The sequence below is a fragment of the Camelina sativa genome, chromosome 5 (assembly GCF_000633955.1).
Source record: "Camelina sativa cultivar DH55 chromosome 5, Cs, whole genome shotgun sequence".
NCBI lineage: Eukaryota > Viridiplantae > Streptophyta > Magnoliopsida > Brassicales > Brassicaceae > Camelina > Camelina sativa.
In genome coordinates this window covers 14491682-14507146 of record NC_025689.1, presented here as the reverse complement: position 1 = coordinate 14507146, position 15465 = coordinate 14491682, and the positions used below count along the sequence as shown (strand labels likewise).

Here is a 15465-nt window from a genome sequence, read left to right as displayed (position 1 = left end):
ATATGAGGGACAAGATGTGATTTGCATAGAGATGTTTTATGTGGGAACATGTCTTAGTGGGAATAACCTTAAATAGAGACAACATTTTAAATTAAGCCCTGTTTTGCCCATTGCACCCTACATGTTCTTAATAATAATACTGCTTCGGTGGCTTCGTAGTTGGATTCCAACCAATTTCACAAATTTTGGGTATGGAAAATAACAAGAAAAATTCTAGGGACTTATCTGTTATTCACCTTGGAACATATTGTGTGTTGTATTTTTTATTTTCTTGTTAAAATTTGCATTAATGTGTGTCTAAGTACGTAATTTTATTGAGATGATTTGACTTCAGACAAAAGAGTAAAGATAGAGATGGGTGACACAGGATTTCCACTTCTTCTGTCTCTCTGGTCTCTTACACATGTCCCGTTTTATTCGAATCCCATCTTTTAACACTTATCGTAATATCGTGTTACAACATTTACATAGCTACCTAGGTATGGTTTTATTTTTTTATTTTTTTTCATACATAACTTCGAGATCGGGTATTGTATTGGCGTCTGGCGATCAAGTATAACCTTATGATTTATACTAGTGACGTTGTCATGTCAGGACAGCACAAGACAGCATAGTACATATTATTGACTATATATAAAAAAAACTGATCATATATGCTTTTGATGTATTTTTTTATTGTTGAAATCATGCTTAGTTCAAAAGAGAAACGATGAACATATATATAATATTTTGAACGAGTTTGCTATACAGGGTTGGATGGTTTTCTGATTATTTTTTCTAGCTAGCAACTGACTAATATGTTTAAGTAGTACGGGTGATTTTTACTGCATTTGTGTGAGAAAGAAAAAGAAGAAAAAAAATTGATGGGTTAAAAAGTTTGCAATGATTTGTATGGTAAAATGAATATTCCATTGTAACTAACCAAGACATTGTCATACTAAAGGAACACCATTCAGCCATACATGGTATTTCTAAATACCGACACAACGAATAATATGTATCAATTTGGGAAGGATCATCAATAGGATAGCATAATGAACATTATCCACACACACACTTTGTTAAAAAAAAAATCAACACACACACAAACACTAANTGCAAGCTCCGGAGGAGTGGCCGATTTTCTCAACGCTTCTTGAGGAGTTTCAGGTACTTAGTGCTTCCTTGCCCCTCTTTTCCCTGATCAAGATCCCCAGAACATCCAATATGAAGGCTGATTGCTTAGCTCGATCTTCTAGAGTGCTTTTATCAGAATCATCTTTTGTAAACAATTTTCCTCTAGATTGGGTAACCAATCGAGGAGTTTTATTTTAGTTTAATGTGAAATTGAAAAANAAAAAAAAAAAAAAAAAAAAAAAGAGTGGTAACTAAAAAAATAATTCAGTCAGATCTTATGCTGCATAATCTTTCTAATCTTAAATTTCTTTTAGCTATTGAAGATACAAGAAAATCTAGTAAAAATTTCTTTAAGAATTTGTAACATTCTTTAAATTTTAAGGTAAGATATATTGATCACCTTAATAGAAAGGATAATATTTTGAGTTTTTGTTTACAAATTTTTGATAAATATAATTAAACAATTTGATAAGGATTGTAGTCAACCTTTACCATACAATTTATTTTTAANCAATTTTTCGAGGGTAATAATTAATAGAAGCCCTAATTAATATCTTTATATGTCTCTCATAAAAATGAAAAACGATAATATTTTCTCAAAATTTTTAATATTAGCTAGTTATCTACTATTCTAAATTGAGTGTTATCTTACAATTATCATTCAGATTTTATTTTTTTGTTAAAGAATTATTCTTCAAACTATTAACTATCTATGACATACATGCACAAATATGTCAATATGATGAACGCAGATCTATGATTAATGTACAAGCACAGTTTATCAAGTTATCGTAAAATCGAACTAATATGTATAAAAATTTCTCAATTCTCCCCTTTTTGTTTTGGTATACGTCAATTCTCCCTTTTACACCCTCCACATGCAAAAGAATAATTATCTCACTTTTTTTTTTATCTTCAACTCCTCAAGTACATCATTTTTCCTGTATCTGAACTGTGAGTCTTTGTGAACTTGAGATGTCAAAGGTTGTACAGATATATGAAGCAACAAAAGTCAAAGTTCTAAAAACATTGAGAGCAACTATTCATCGAAAGATTGAAACTTGATATACCAATAGAAGATAGTGTCACAACTCTACAATCACTTAAAATAAACTCATTATAATTGTAGACAAGGACTCTGTCGAACACTAACAAGGGTAGAATAGGGGTCCCCTGCGTACTCTGTACCTCCCCTCTCCTTCTTCCTCCATGTGATACGTTTCTTACATTATTTTGTGGTTTTGCATATCCCCCTTTTTCACAATCATGCATTCTTAGTTTTGTACATATTGTTCTGTGACATTTGTTTTTACACATTTTTCTCTATTTTTTTTCTTAGATTAGTACTGAGTATGGTCGCCAACAAGACAGAGCTATGGACCAGTGCTGATGACTCTTTGAAGTTATAGTAGATCCTTGACTGAAGTTTTCAACAAGCTTACTAATATTTCATCAATTTTCACTTCAAAATATTTCATCAATTTACCAAAGAAACTAATTTCACCACTACATTGCTAAGTAGACATAGCACATAAAACTTTACTAATTCTAGACAAGTTATACTCAATGCATATAATTTTACTAATTATACTCAATGCATATAAACATAACTTTCGAGATAGATTCGATTATTTATTTGAATTTGGACCATTGTTGTATCAACTAAAAATGAAAATGGTGGATACTAGGTGGTAGACCATACTTTCCTAAAATGGGGAGGCCACAAATGGTTAGTGTATGAGATAGGTGTCGTTGTATCTTTGGTTCTTTGGCAATTAAGGAATGTCCATCTATTTTGAAATTGTCTTAAAATAGAAAAGGCAAACCGTCACTAATCACTACAATATGTTATGCTCGAAGTGTGATCTGTGGATTAGTTCAGTGTTACTTTATTAGCATTTTAATGCCATTTTTTTGTACACCGACGTTGAAATTTCAAGTGTTAAGCACATATTGACATCCTATATAATTTATCAAGGTAAAACATTGAATTATGGTGAAGGTGAATCTCAGTATTGAGTATTTTAGGTAGGATATTTTTTATCAACCATCAAACAACTTCATTTTAATGGACCATCATTCACTTTCGTCCAGTGGTTGATTCGTTATTTTAATTTTTTTGAAAGAGTTTTTGTATGATCATCTAATACTACACATATATAATTTTTTCCTGTTTTGTTTTTATTCATACTTTATCAAAAATCATTTTCAATGAATCATCTACTTATCTTATAACTTGTTTGTGGGTCAAAACACTTAATTGTGTAGTTTAATTAAATCTACTAAAAATATGGGTCTTATGAGCTAAGACTTGTGAAATTTTTTTTTTCTAAGTCATGTCCATATTAAATTTCCACAAGGCATTGGCTCAATATGTATACTACTTATAAAAGTTATGCATTGATCCAAAAATAATTAGAGGGTTCAGTGATTGCACTTTCATAAATCTTTTTAAAACAATTACTGTAATATATACGAGTAAAGAAAATTAAATTCAGTCAAGAAGATATGCTAAATAGTAAGTACACGGTTTTAGTTCTGGAACCGGGGAAAACTTCAACCAAGAAATATATTTTTATTTTATCATATGTATATATATATATATATATAAGAAATAAATAAATAACATTAAAATAGCTTATGGCTTTAATATTTTATGGTACAACAATTTTGAAAATTTTATATACGCCATCATGTTTTTCACATGTTGATACTTTTTTTTTTTTTTGGCTTTTGTAGTGTCCCTAAATTTGGACCATGCATCACATATCCACTTTCCTAATATATGAAAACTAAATTTGTATATCTTTTACAAAAGATTTTTGTATAGTTTTTTTTTCGTCAAGGAAATCACATAAATATTCGACGACCGTATTTGATAGACAATTTAACCAAATAGTCTTCTCGTGGGATTAATAAATTGGGTTATTTGTCACTTTTGCAACATTAATTGAATACTTACGACTTTAAGAGAATGGTCAGTGATATATGGGGAATAACAGTACCAAATGATTGCAGTAGATAAAACATTACAATCTTTAGGATTAGTACTAAATAATTGAGGCTGTTTTATGTACGGTTGGTCGAGAATAAAGTAATCAAAATACTGTTACATATTTCAATGAAAGTTTCAAACCGGATTAACTCATCCCATTTAATAAGTTTACTAACGTGTTAAGATATTTTATAGATTTTGAGCTTTTCAAAAGTTGATCCTCTAAAGACCATGGTCCTGAAAATAAAATGTCAATTCTAACACGTTTGATTTAGGGCTGTGGGTTTTGCTAGTTGACTTACATGTTCTTCCAATTTTAATTTTCTGTTATTTAGTTTCTCACAAGAAGTAGATTTTCTTTTTAAATTTATGTACCATAAAAATAAGGTTTTCTAGTAAACAAAAATCCTCTAAATAACTCTTTTCCTTTTGTAAATTGACCTTTAACTTGCAAAAGATACGTATCAAACTTACAAAATTGAAATGTACTCAATCTCTAATATATATTACTCTTCTTCGAAGAGCTTGTACACTCTTATACTTTATTCTTTTTAATTTCTAGGACTTAAGTTACGTTATTTTTTTTGAAAATTAAGTTACGTTATTCAATGCGAGGGTTTCGATTTGATATAGTATTTACACATAATTTTGAAATTTTAAAGTGATGACTGAGGATTATATTGTAGGTTAAATCAGTTTTCGTATGAATGATTTGCATTTTTTGCAAGTTAGGGTAAACTTGCAAGAAAATGATATTTGGAAGATTTTTTCCTAGAAAAACCTAAAATATAGGATAAGACTTTAATTATTAAAAATTCAATGATATATAGTGATTTATAAAAAATAAATATCTTTATTTTACAGAAGAGTATGATATCTTTAGATCATTTCTTCAGCTCTTTAGATCATTTCTTCGCATGCTGGCCACTCTCTTCGAATGGTTCAAAAAATTGTGAAGTCTGTTTATGTTGGACAATTGACATGGAAGCTCTCAATCCTAACGGTCTAGATAAATAAGAGCATCATGTTTTCTCTACATCTACTGATCTAATCTACCCACATATACACTTAAATATAGGGTTGTAATATACTGACTAAATTAATACAAACTATTCGACTATATGTTTTGATTACCAATATATATATATATATATATATATTTCAAATAACATACTGCATATTTGCATCGATATAGTATGATTGAATGCCTCAAAAGTAATGATTGATGTTTTGAGAACTGTTTGTACTACTAACAAATCGTCCTAATGCCAACGGTAATAATTTGTATAACATTAAATAGGACAATCTTCACAATCAGAACCTTCTAATATCAGATCCAAAAATTACTTTTACAAGTGTATATAAAATAAAATAATTTTTTAAAAGATATCATGTAATATTATTTTTGAAATAGCATTACATTAACGCTAAACATTTTTCTTAGCAGATATAAATTTCTCATATTTTATACTACACAAACAAAAACATTTGTATCTCAATCACTAAATATTATCTCAAACACTAAATATTGATATGTTGTTCGTTTGCTTGTCGTTGGATCATCAACAGAGACAGATGAACAATATAGGTTGTCCCATTACTTTTCAAAAAAAAACTAACTAGAAATAATATATAAACTAGGTTCTAACCTGGAGAACTGCTGAATTTGCTACATATATTAAACTATAACTTTAAAGAAGGATTGAAACACACATTAGGTTTTGTCTCTTAAAAAAATTGAGAAACATATTTTTCCAAAAGTCTTTCATTTGCTAGTATCATCAGTTTTAGTAAAACTTAATAAACTTAATTTCAAAATTTAAAGATATATAAGATATTATCAAATTTTACGAAATGTCTATTTTTGCTTCATCAACAACATTACATGGTTTTAGGAAAAAAAAAGTTCAAGGTTTAAATGTCGTTAATTTGAAAATTCATAGTTTTAACGACCTTTTTCCTAATCAACACAACGACGTCGTTTTGTCAATAACAGATTTGTTAACGACGAAGTAAACATGTGTTAATTGCTCTGTTATCAGATTTTACGAAATGTCTATATTAGCTTCTTTAACAATATTTGATGTTTTAAAAGGATAATCAATATAATTTAATATTTTAAATGGTTTTAGGGAAAGTTCATTGTTTAAATAATGTTAATGGAAACTTTCATGGTTTAAATGAAATTTTCCCAAACATAATTGGTTTAGATACCCTAAACATCAATACTTAATAAATTACATAGAGATATGCAATTATAGGCCTTGTAGTAAAATATTAAGCTACAACCACAACATTTCAGTTTTAATTCTTTTTACTTTTTTCTGTTAAATTTTTTCTATTCTTAATTACAATATATTTTATATGGAACCCTTCGTCTTCCTCGTCATGAATACCAAAGTAAAACAAGGAATGACCTGTTAGACTCTCCTGTAGTTATTCTTATACATACTAATTAAATCAATATAGAATTGCGTCTAACAGAGTGTCTAAATAAATAAATAAAACGAAAAATAGACCGAAAGTAAATTCAGATGTGTGACGACAATTGCTGAACTTTTTTTTGGATAACTTGAGGTAATTCTATTTCCAAACCTATGGAGGACACCCGAGACTAATTCATGGGAGACAATAGCTTAACTATAATTTCAAAAACTGTTTTCTATGTCTGAATTGTGATAGCTTGGTTCCTTTGAAAGAATCATCCGTTATTAAGCTCAAAAATTTGACAAAGTCATTTTCGAAAAAAACCCAAGGATGTAGTCTCCCACTAGGAACGTTTTCAAATGTTGTTTTAAGGTCTTTCACCTAAAAAAAAAAAAAACCAAGCATATCGAAAGCAATTTTTCAGTCAATCAAAGATTTCCATAAACCTTCATGGCTATGATAGAAAGGATTATACGATCTTAACATTACTTATGATGTTCGTATGGAGTCAATCATTCTCTTTCATGAACTGGTTGGCAAATTTGTTCACATGCTTTGAAGGCTCATGAGCGAGTACAAAGCTCAGAGAATTGTTTTAGTGAATAAATTTATTTATTCATTTCTATTTTTGTTGTTAGTCACACAAATAAAAAATCTTTCTAATGGTTAAATTAAATACTTTATTACTTTTATTTATTTTGCTCTTTTTCTAAACCAAAAAGTTTCAGGTTTAGGTTCATTATGTTGGACTGAAGACCAAAACATGTTCGTGTAATCACCTCTTCAAAATGGCTACAGGTGATGATACTGATACGTCGGTTAACCTATCAAAACCGGATTTTTTTTTTTCTTGCTCGTTTTGATTAAGTCTTAATCAGTGGGGAAATCAGTCGGCAACTTATAAACATATCGTATCCACACACACTGACACACACCATGTCAACAAAAAGTACTTTGAAGTAATATTAAATAGAATGTGATATATAATGAATGTGAACCTTAATTATTCAAGACATTCAGTACATTGTAAATTGTATATTATTATTGGTCTCCAACTAACATAAGGAATAAGACAATTTCTTTTCTAAGGTTTTTTTTTTTCTTTTTCTTTTCGTAACCATTTTTAATCTATTTATTATGGAAGAATGTCAAACTCGTGTTATATAAAAAAGAAATAGATGTCAAACTCATGTAGCTAGCCACTATTTATTTATTTATATTTATTTTAAAAGTTTCTTTTTGAGATATTACTTACTAATAAGAAGCGTATGAGCTAGGTATATTAGTAGTACCCCACCACCTAATATTCTATATATAATGAGCAAAGAACATTCATACCAACACACAACGAGAAAGATAGATTCTTCATCCTTTCAAATTATAATTTTCCTTTTTTTTTAAAACCAAAACTTTGTGTCAAGACAGAGATGGAGATAGAACCAAAGTTTAAGAGGATATGTGTCTTTTGTGGAAGTAGTGCTGGTAATAAAGCCAGTTACAAAGATGCTGCTATCGAACTCGGAGCCGAACTGGTAAATTTTTCATTTTCCTCTTCTTTGTTTAGAATCTTGTTTTTCTTTCTTACTTCTTTTATTTTTTTTCTTAAATTTCTTTTTTCGTGTATATAAGAAAATTTAGCCTTTTCATTTATTTTTTCATAGCTTACGAGCAACCCAGAAAGAAAGAAAAAAAGCTCTGTTTTTCCTCTTCCAGTTTGAAAAGAATTGAGAATTACAGTAAAACCTTTATCAGTTCCAAGTTTTTGGGAAGACTCATGTCTTAAGACCTAATTCTCCTATGAGTCATAAGTTCTCTCTCTTTTTTTCTCAAGACTTCAGATTTTTCTTCTTTGTAGTAGATTGTAAAACCGTAACAATAAGAAAACCACATACACAACGTTTTTTTTTCCCGTTTTATGTAATGTTTAAGGTTTTAACTCACATATTAAACATTATTTATTACCTACATCAACACTATTCAATCTATTACGAAATAAATTATAGCATACAACTAACTGTAAAACAAAAATAACTAATTAATTTTAGATTTAAAATAGTATAAAACATTACCTAACGTGAAATTTATTTGGCTAAAACAACATTTATTGTAATAGGAGGGAGCAATATAGACAGATTTAAAATAGTACAAATGGAAGAAGATAATAGAGCGGAGATTAGTTTAACCTGTTTTGATTTCCGTTTTGGATATTTTATGAATAGCGAAGAACAAAACTTCTTTGCTACCAAGAAAAAAATTAAAAATTATAATTTTCTGTTTGACTTCTTGACTTTTAGTAAATACGACCTCAGAATAAGTATCATCAAATATTGGATCTCTTGTTAATTTAATTTTTTTTTCAGTTGACCCAATAAAGGTATTACAAGTTGCTCGGAAATGGATTTAATCATTTGACTTGTCATAACTCATAACTAAAGCATTTTAAGCCATTTAAAGTTAGTGGAGTTCACTATTTATATATAATTTCTTTTTTAAAAACCCCATATTATCTTGTTAAGATGATTTTTATTTGGAAGAATATTATCTTCTTCCATTTGTACTTACTGTGATCAGTGGTAGAAACATAGTTACATAGCTTAAAAAAGGATGAGAATTCAAAAGTATTTTTAGTTGAATTTTGTGATGGGAAAGTTCATACTTTATTTTTGTTTTACCATCTTTTTTTTTTGTTTTTCATGTACTTTCTTGGGTACTTTTACCAGAAAATGTAATTATTGAGTTTTCCACACCTTTATAGTTTTTTCTACAATATCTTTATCCACTATTTGATGTAATACATTTTTTTCTCTCTCTTTTTTTTGTATCAATTAACGAATGACAACGACCACTAAAATTAAAAGGCAAAGTTTACCAAAACCATCCAAATGTTTTTTCTTTTTTTTTTGTAGGTATCGAGAAACATCGATCTTGTCTATGGTGGAGGGAGCATTGGTTTAATGGGTTTGATTTCTCAAGCTGTTTTCAATGGAGGTCGCCATGTCATCGGGTTCGTTTTAGATCCATTCTTAAAGTAAAATTTCAATGTTTAAGTTAGTCATTAACGTGGAAAGAACCGATTAGTAGTAGTAATACAAATGGATAATTTTGGCGTACGTGTAGTGTTTGTGACGTTAACTTTTTTAACTAACTTTATTTTGTCTTGTTACTGTCTTCAGGGTTATCCCCAAGACACTAATGCCAAGAGAGGTACGTCCGAAATATAACTCCAGAATAATATTTATGAAGTATTGTTTTTTTCTTACCACTTTCGTAAGAACAAATAAAAGAGTTTGCAGATAAATTGGTGGTAGATAATTTAACAAGAACATCAACCTCATAAATGTTATCTTTAAACGCGTATATAACATTTGTCTCATATTAGAGAGTGTTTCAATTGAGACAAAACAGGCCAGTTTATTGGACGGTGATATATTCATGTTTCTTTCTTCTCTTTTGTTTTTTTAGCTATAATTAGTATTTTTTCTCTATATTTGAAATGGGAAATTAATTTTTAACTGATTAAGATAAAAAAAAATTAAAGACACCAATCATGTTGCTCCAAAAATATGATTACCTTTTTAAGAAAGAGGGTCAAAGTGATAAATGTAAGAGAAGCACCTCGAGAGACTAAATCATCATTACATCTAATCCTTTTCTCACAACATAATGGGCTAAAATATGATTGCACAAAGATAAAAATGGATTTGTAAATTACTACATGTTGAGTCTAAAACAGTAGCATAAGAGACTTTTATTAGATTCACATATCTTTGGAGGAAGGAAACCATAAAACAAGTGGTGTGAGTGTGTAAGAGATTTGTCTTTTTGTTTTGGAATACACAGAAGACACAAGTGGTGTGAGTGAGTGAGTACTGAGTGGTGATAATAATAACAAAAAAAATAAAATAATAATGTGTAAAAAATTTGTGAATAAAGATAACAGGAGAGACAGTGGGAGAAGTGAAGGCAGTAGCAGACATGCACCAAAGGAAAGCTGAGATGGCTAAGCACTCTGATGCTTTTATCGCTTTACCTGGTTGGTTCCTTTCCGTTTTCATCTTATCCACATTTTATTAAAATTTTGATCAGTAAAAAATGGGAACTAACTAATGTGTTGGTAATTATGTAGGTGGGTATGGTACACTTGAAGAGCTTCTTGAAGTAATCACTTGGGCACAGCTAGGAATCCATGATAAACCAGTAATCATTTTGCTTCCATTTCCGTTTACATATATAAACTAGTTAATGATTTAGTTTTAGTGTAATTAGCTAAAACAACAATGAACATGTTTTTATCAGGTAGACCTCTACGACAAAACATATATGTTACATTTGATATAATTGTCTTAGCTACATTTTTGTGAATTAGCTAATTTATTTTTTAATCTGATGAATATAAATGTGAAATGAAATGTGAAGGTGGGACTGTTGAACGTTGAAGGATACTACAATTCATTGTTATCATTCATAGACACAGCAGTGGAAGAAGGTTTCATTTCACCAACTGCTCGTCATATCATTGTCTCTGCTCCTTCTGCTAAAGAACTTGTCAAGAAACTTGAGGTTTATAATCTTTTTTCTTTGTTTTTGGTTATCAACCTATATTTTTCTGTTATAAATATCTATTCCATTTTTTTGTTTTATTTTGGAAAAATAGGATTATGTACCAAGACATGAGAAGGTAGCCTCAAAGAAAAGCTGGGAGATGGAGCAAATAGGGCTGAGTCCTACTTGTGAAATCTCAAGATGAAAAAGAAAAAAAAGGACTAATTAATTTCCTTAATCAGGACAGACCCAATTGAATGTTTCTCCAAAATTGGGATCCTTTTTATTGATTGTAAAACTTTAGTCCCAGCAATCGGAAAAAACAGATTAACTTTCTTCTTTTTGTGTAGTTGATTCTGTTGTTTTAATGTATTTTTTTTTTTTAGTTTTTATATCAGGGGAAAAAAGACTGAAAAGATGTTGGTTTTTTTTCTAAGCTTGAATTTTGTAATATGCCCCCAACCAACAACTCAATCTTTGGGGGGTTTTTTTTTTCATTATTTGTTGACGAGTTTAAATTAAAAAAAAAAATGTTTTAAAATTTGTTTCCGTTGTGATTATAGTAATCAAATGTTGATGGATTGTATGAACATTTTGATTGAAGTTACAAGTCTCTTGATCACCAATTTGTAACACCTAAGCTTCTTTAGCCACACATTTGAAACATCTAAATTAGTTTAACCACACACATTTGAAACACCTAAACCACGAAATTGCTTTTTTCATTTGATTTAGTAAATTTTTAAAATTGTAAAACTAGTGAAATTAATTTTGTAAAAATGCTAGGATTTTTTTAAAAAATCCATTCATAGTATTATAATTTAAAACAAAAAGTTGTATTCATATGGTTCCCTCAAGTTTTACAGTAAAAACGAAGAACAACCAAAACAAAATTATGTGTACAATATACTAAGCCCAAACATGGAGTTGCTGCATATATATGGATCACCTAATGGGCTTACTCTCAAACTTAGCCTGTATACTTACATTTATCTTATGCTTCTTATTCAACACAATTTTTTTTTTTTCTTTACTTAATCAAACTTAGCACATACATTTCCTTTGTTTGTTTAAAGTTTGACTGGTTAACACTTAATTAATTAAGAAGAAGAAAAAAAGGTTGAACTTTCAAATCTTTGTTGGCTCCAAATAAATGTAATAAATGAGTTGTAATAAAAAAAAATGAAAAAGACCGGAACAAATGTCCTAATAATAGAGGTTTTACCTTTATAATTTGATTAATTAAGAAAAAAAAAAAGTTTAGACCTTTAAGAATTTTAAAACCTCTCTCTCATCTCTCTCTCTCACACACTCTTTCTCACTCTGCTCTCTTACAGATCGGAGAATCTCTCCTCTGAGCCCTAATCTATCGAGTTGTTCTTGTATCACTGGGCGTGTTCAGATCTCTGGAGATCTATATCCTGTAAAGTAATCACCTTTTCATCTCATTTCCCTTCTCTTCTATACTAGAATTTGATTTTTCGATATTGCCTTTGTTTCAGTATTATGATCTCACGATTCGATTATGATGTTTTGAGAAAGATTAGATTTTTTTCCTAAATCTGTCGTTTAGTCAAGATTTGAAGAACTGATATTATAGTTTTGTGCTATTGAAGCTGAAGAAAAGATTGAATCTTTAGTATTTGGCTGAGTAGAGTTTGGAGATATTGCGAACTAAATGGGAACAATGCACCGCAGGTATGTTTTTTATTGGCTGTTTGATTGTAATACAAAAAGAGAGAGTTTGCTTTCAATTTGAAGATTACTACTTAGTGGTTTAGTATTTTTGGCAGTGGTGCTCCTCGAAGAACAAATGAAAATGCAAAGGTTATTATCACAACTATTTTGGGGATAGTGTTTGGGACTTTTATTGGTGCTACATTACCATCAGTTTCTTTTAAGGTATGATGTTTGTTTTCATCTTTCTTCTTGACTTGTTTAGTTGTCCCTCTTTCACGTTTTCACTTGTTGAGTTTTGTTTTTGTGTTCCTGTAGATTAACTTACCCTCGGGCTTTATGTCATCTTTTGATGGGAAGTTGTTATCTGGTGACAAGTCGCCTGAAGATTTCGGTTCAAGAAAGTTTCCTGAGGTTATATAGCTGTCTGATCTGTAAATCAGTTTCATGAATGCAGAACTGTTTCTTTCCTCAAGAACCAAATATAGTTTTTATGTTAGCTATTTGATTATATGTACTAGAGATAGTGTCTCATTGTTTCTGTTGTTGTGATTGCAGATATATGTTCCAACCAACCCGCGTGGTGCTGAGCTATTGCCTCCAGGAATTGTTGTGGCGAAAACTGATTTTTACTTGCGTAGATTATGGGGAGAACCTAATGAAGTATGTGCTTTTATTTTTGTTTTCTCAACATATATGGTTTATCTGTGGAGGCTATTAGGATTTCTAATAATCGAAATAATTACCTATGCAGGATTTGAAGAAGAAGCCAAAATATCTTGTGACATTTACAGTTGGGTTTGAGCAGAGGAACCATATTAATGGAGTTGTTAAGAAGGTTCTGTGCAATATCAGCATGTTTTAGCCAGTGTTTTTTTAAACATTATTTACATTTGCTGGATACACTCAGATCTTTTTCTTTGTTTTTGTCATTTCTGCAGTTTTCAGAAGATTTCCAAATTTTGCTCTTCCATTATGATGGCCGGACAACTGAATGGGACCAGTTTGAGTGGTCAAAGAACGCGATTCATATTAGTATAAGAAAGCAAACGAAATGGTGAGTCATCTGGTAGTTTCTATGAGTGGTTATCAAACATTCTGGACAATCTTGTCTAGTATATGAAAATTTCTCTAATGGTTTTGGCAGGTGGTACGCGAAGAGATTTTTGCATCCTGATGTTGTGTCAGCTTACGAGTACATATTTATATGGGATGAAGATCTTGGAGTGGAGCACTTCAATGCGGATAGGTAACTTACATTGTCTGGAGTCGCATAACAATGTCTTCTTATACATATAATGATGGGGTTCTGTGAAAACTTCAGGTACATTGAGTTAGTTAAGAAGCATGGTTTAGAGATTTCTCAACCAGGCCTAGAGCCTAATAATGGACTCACTTGGGAGATGACAAAGAGGAGAGGTGACCGAGAGGTCCACAAGTAAGATCTCTCTATCTCTCTCTCTCAATAACCATTCTTTGCCTTTTTGTTTTGGTTCTTATTTAAGAATGTGTTGTTTTCACTGGTGAACAGAGATACTAAAGAAAAGCCTGGATGGTGTAAAGACCCACATTTACCTCCATGTGCCGCGTAAAACTCTCTTTCTTCTCTTTATAATCCTCTCTTTAGCCCCACTCAAGATTGCTTAGTCGTTATCAGTATTAAGTTTTGTTCCCCTCACACAGATTTGTTGAAATAATGGCTCCTGTATTTTCACGAGAAGCATGGCGATGTGTGTGGCATATGATTCAGGTTTGTCAATCAGTAGATACGCGGAACTAATGCACTATTGCTTGGATGGATTTAATCACTTTGTTTATGTTTCTGATGCAGAACGATCTGGTTCATGGATGGGGTCTCGACTTTGCGCTTAGAAGATGCGTAGAAGTAAGTATTCGTTGTCCCTTTGCTTGATAATAAACCATATATTAACTCCGGAATGGATCATGAAAGTATCTATGCGTGTGTGTGTTGTTGCAGCCTGCTCATGAGAAGATTGGCGTTGTGGATTCGCAATGGATAATACATAAAGTGATACCGTCACTTGGGAGTCAAGGTAAGTCAGAGAATGGGAAAGCTCCATGGCAAGGAGTGAGAGAGAGATGCAAAAAGGAATGGACCATGTTTCAGAACCGATTGGCAGATGCTGATAAAGAGTACCTTGGGAGGACGGTCAAAGGATAAAAATAGACTTATCTCTTCTTCTTTTCTTTTCTTTTATATAATTATTATCAAAAACCTTACTCTGTATATCAAAACAATTTACCCTAATTAGGTTTTGATAGGGCATATGTGAAACTCTTTATATTTGATATGGTGTGAGATTACTTTTGATTGAGCTTTTAATGTTGATTGAGCTTTAAACTTTCGGAATGAGTTTGGTAAACTGTAATTAAAACTAAACATATGTACAAATAAGAATTTGGTATAGTGTTGGTTGTTTCTTCATTGTTCTTCAGTCAATTTAAATTTCCTTCTTTGGACTTCTGAAAAGACAATAAGAAAACAAGACTAACAAACCAGTTTTAGGATTGATCTATTTCACCCAATTTCATAGATTGGGAATTTTATATTTGCTTTCAATAGATAACGTAAATGGTAGAGAAATTTAGGACAAGAGAAGATTGTTTAGGTTAGGGACTTTGGAGTGAATGTGAAGCTTTTTACACCAAATCCGATATTCGGTTTTATTTTTGATTTCTGTTTACAA

The 15465-nt window shown here is 30.5% G+C and overlaps 2 protein-coding genes across 5 annotated transcripts; both read left to right on the top strand.

Moving 5' to 3' along the window:
* LOC104786890 (cytokinin riboside 5'-monophosphate phosphoribohydrolase LOG1) lies at nucleotides 7865–11623 on the top strand. Its single transcript, XM_010512343.2, has 7 exons — nucleotides 7865–8070; nucleotides 9445–9542; nucleotides 9712–9742; nucleotides 10472–10571; nucleotides 10665–10735; nucleotides 10955–11098; nucleotides 11193–11623. Exons 1-7 carry the CDS (start codon nucleotides 7966–7968, stop codon nucleotides 11283–11285), a joined length of 642 nt encoding a protein of 213 aa, XP_010510645.1. The 5' UTR covers nucleotides 7865–7965; the 3' UTR covers nucleotides 11286–11623.
* On the top strand, nucleotides 12345–15121 carry LOC104786889. Of its 4 annotated transcripts, none has more exons than XM_010512342.2 (13): nucleotides 12345–12503; nucleotides 12697–12778; nucleotides 12874–12982; nucleotides 13076–13171; nucleotides 13316–13420; nucleotides 13512–13595; nucleotides 13699–13814; nucleotides 13905–14006; nucleotides 14082–14195; nucleotides 14289–14345; nucleotides 14441–14507; nucleotides 14589–14642; nucleotides 14736–15121. In XM_010512342.2, exons 2-13 carry the CDS (start codon nucleotides 12759–12761, stop codon nucleotides 14937–14939), a joined length of 1128 nt encoding a protein of 375 aa, XP_010510644.1. In that variant the 5' UTR covers nucleotides 12345–12503; nucleotides 12697–12758; the 3' UTR covers nucleotides 14940–15121. The 4 variants fall into 4 exon arrangements, with proteins under 4 accessions (XP_010510644.1, XP_019101473.1, XP_010510643.1 ...); XM_019245928.1 differs by having other exon boundaries at nucleotides 12862–12982; XM_010512341.2 differs by having other exon boundaries at nucleotides 12345–12508.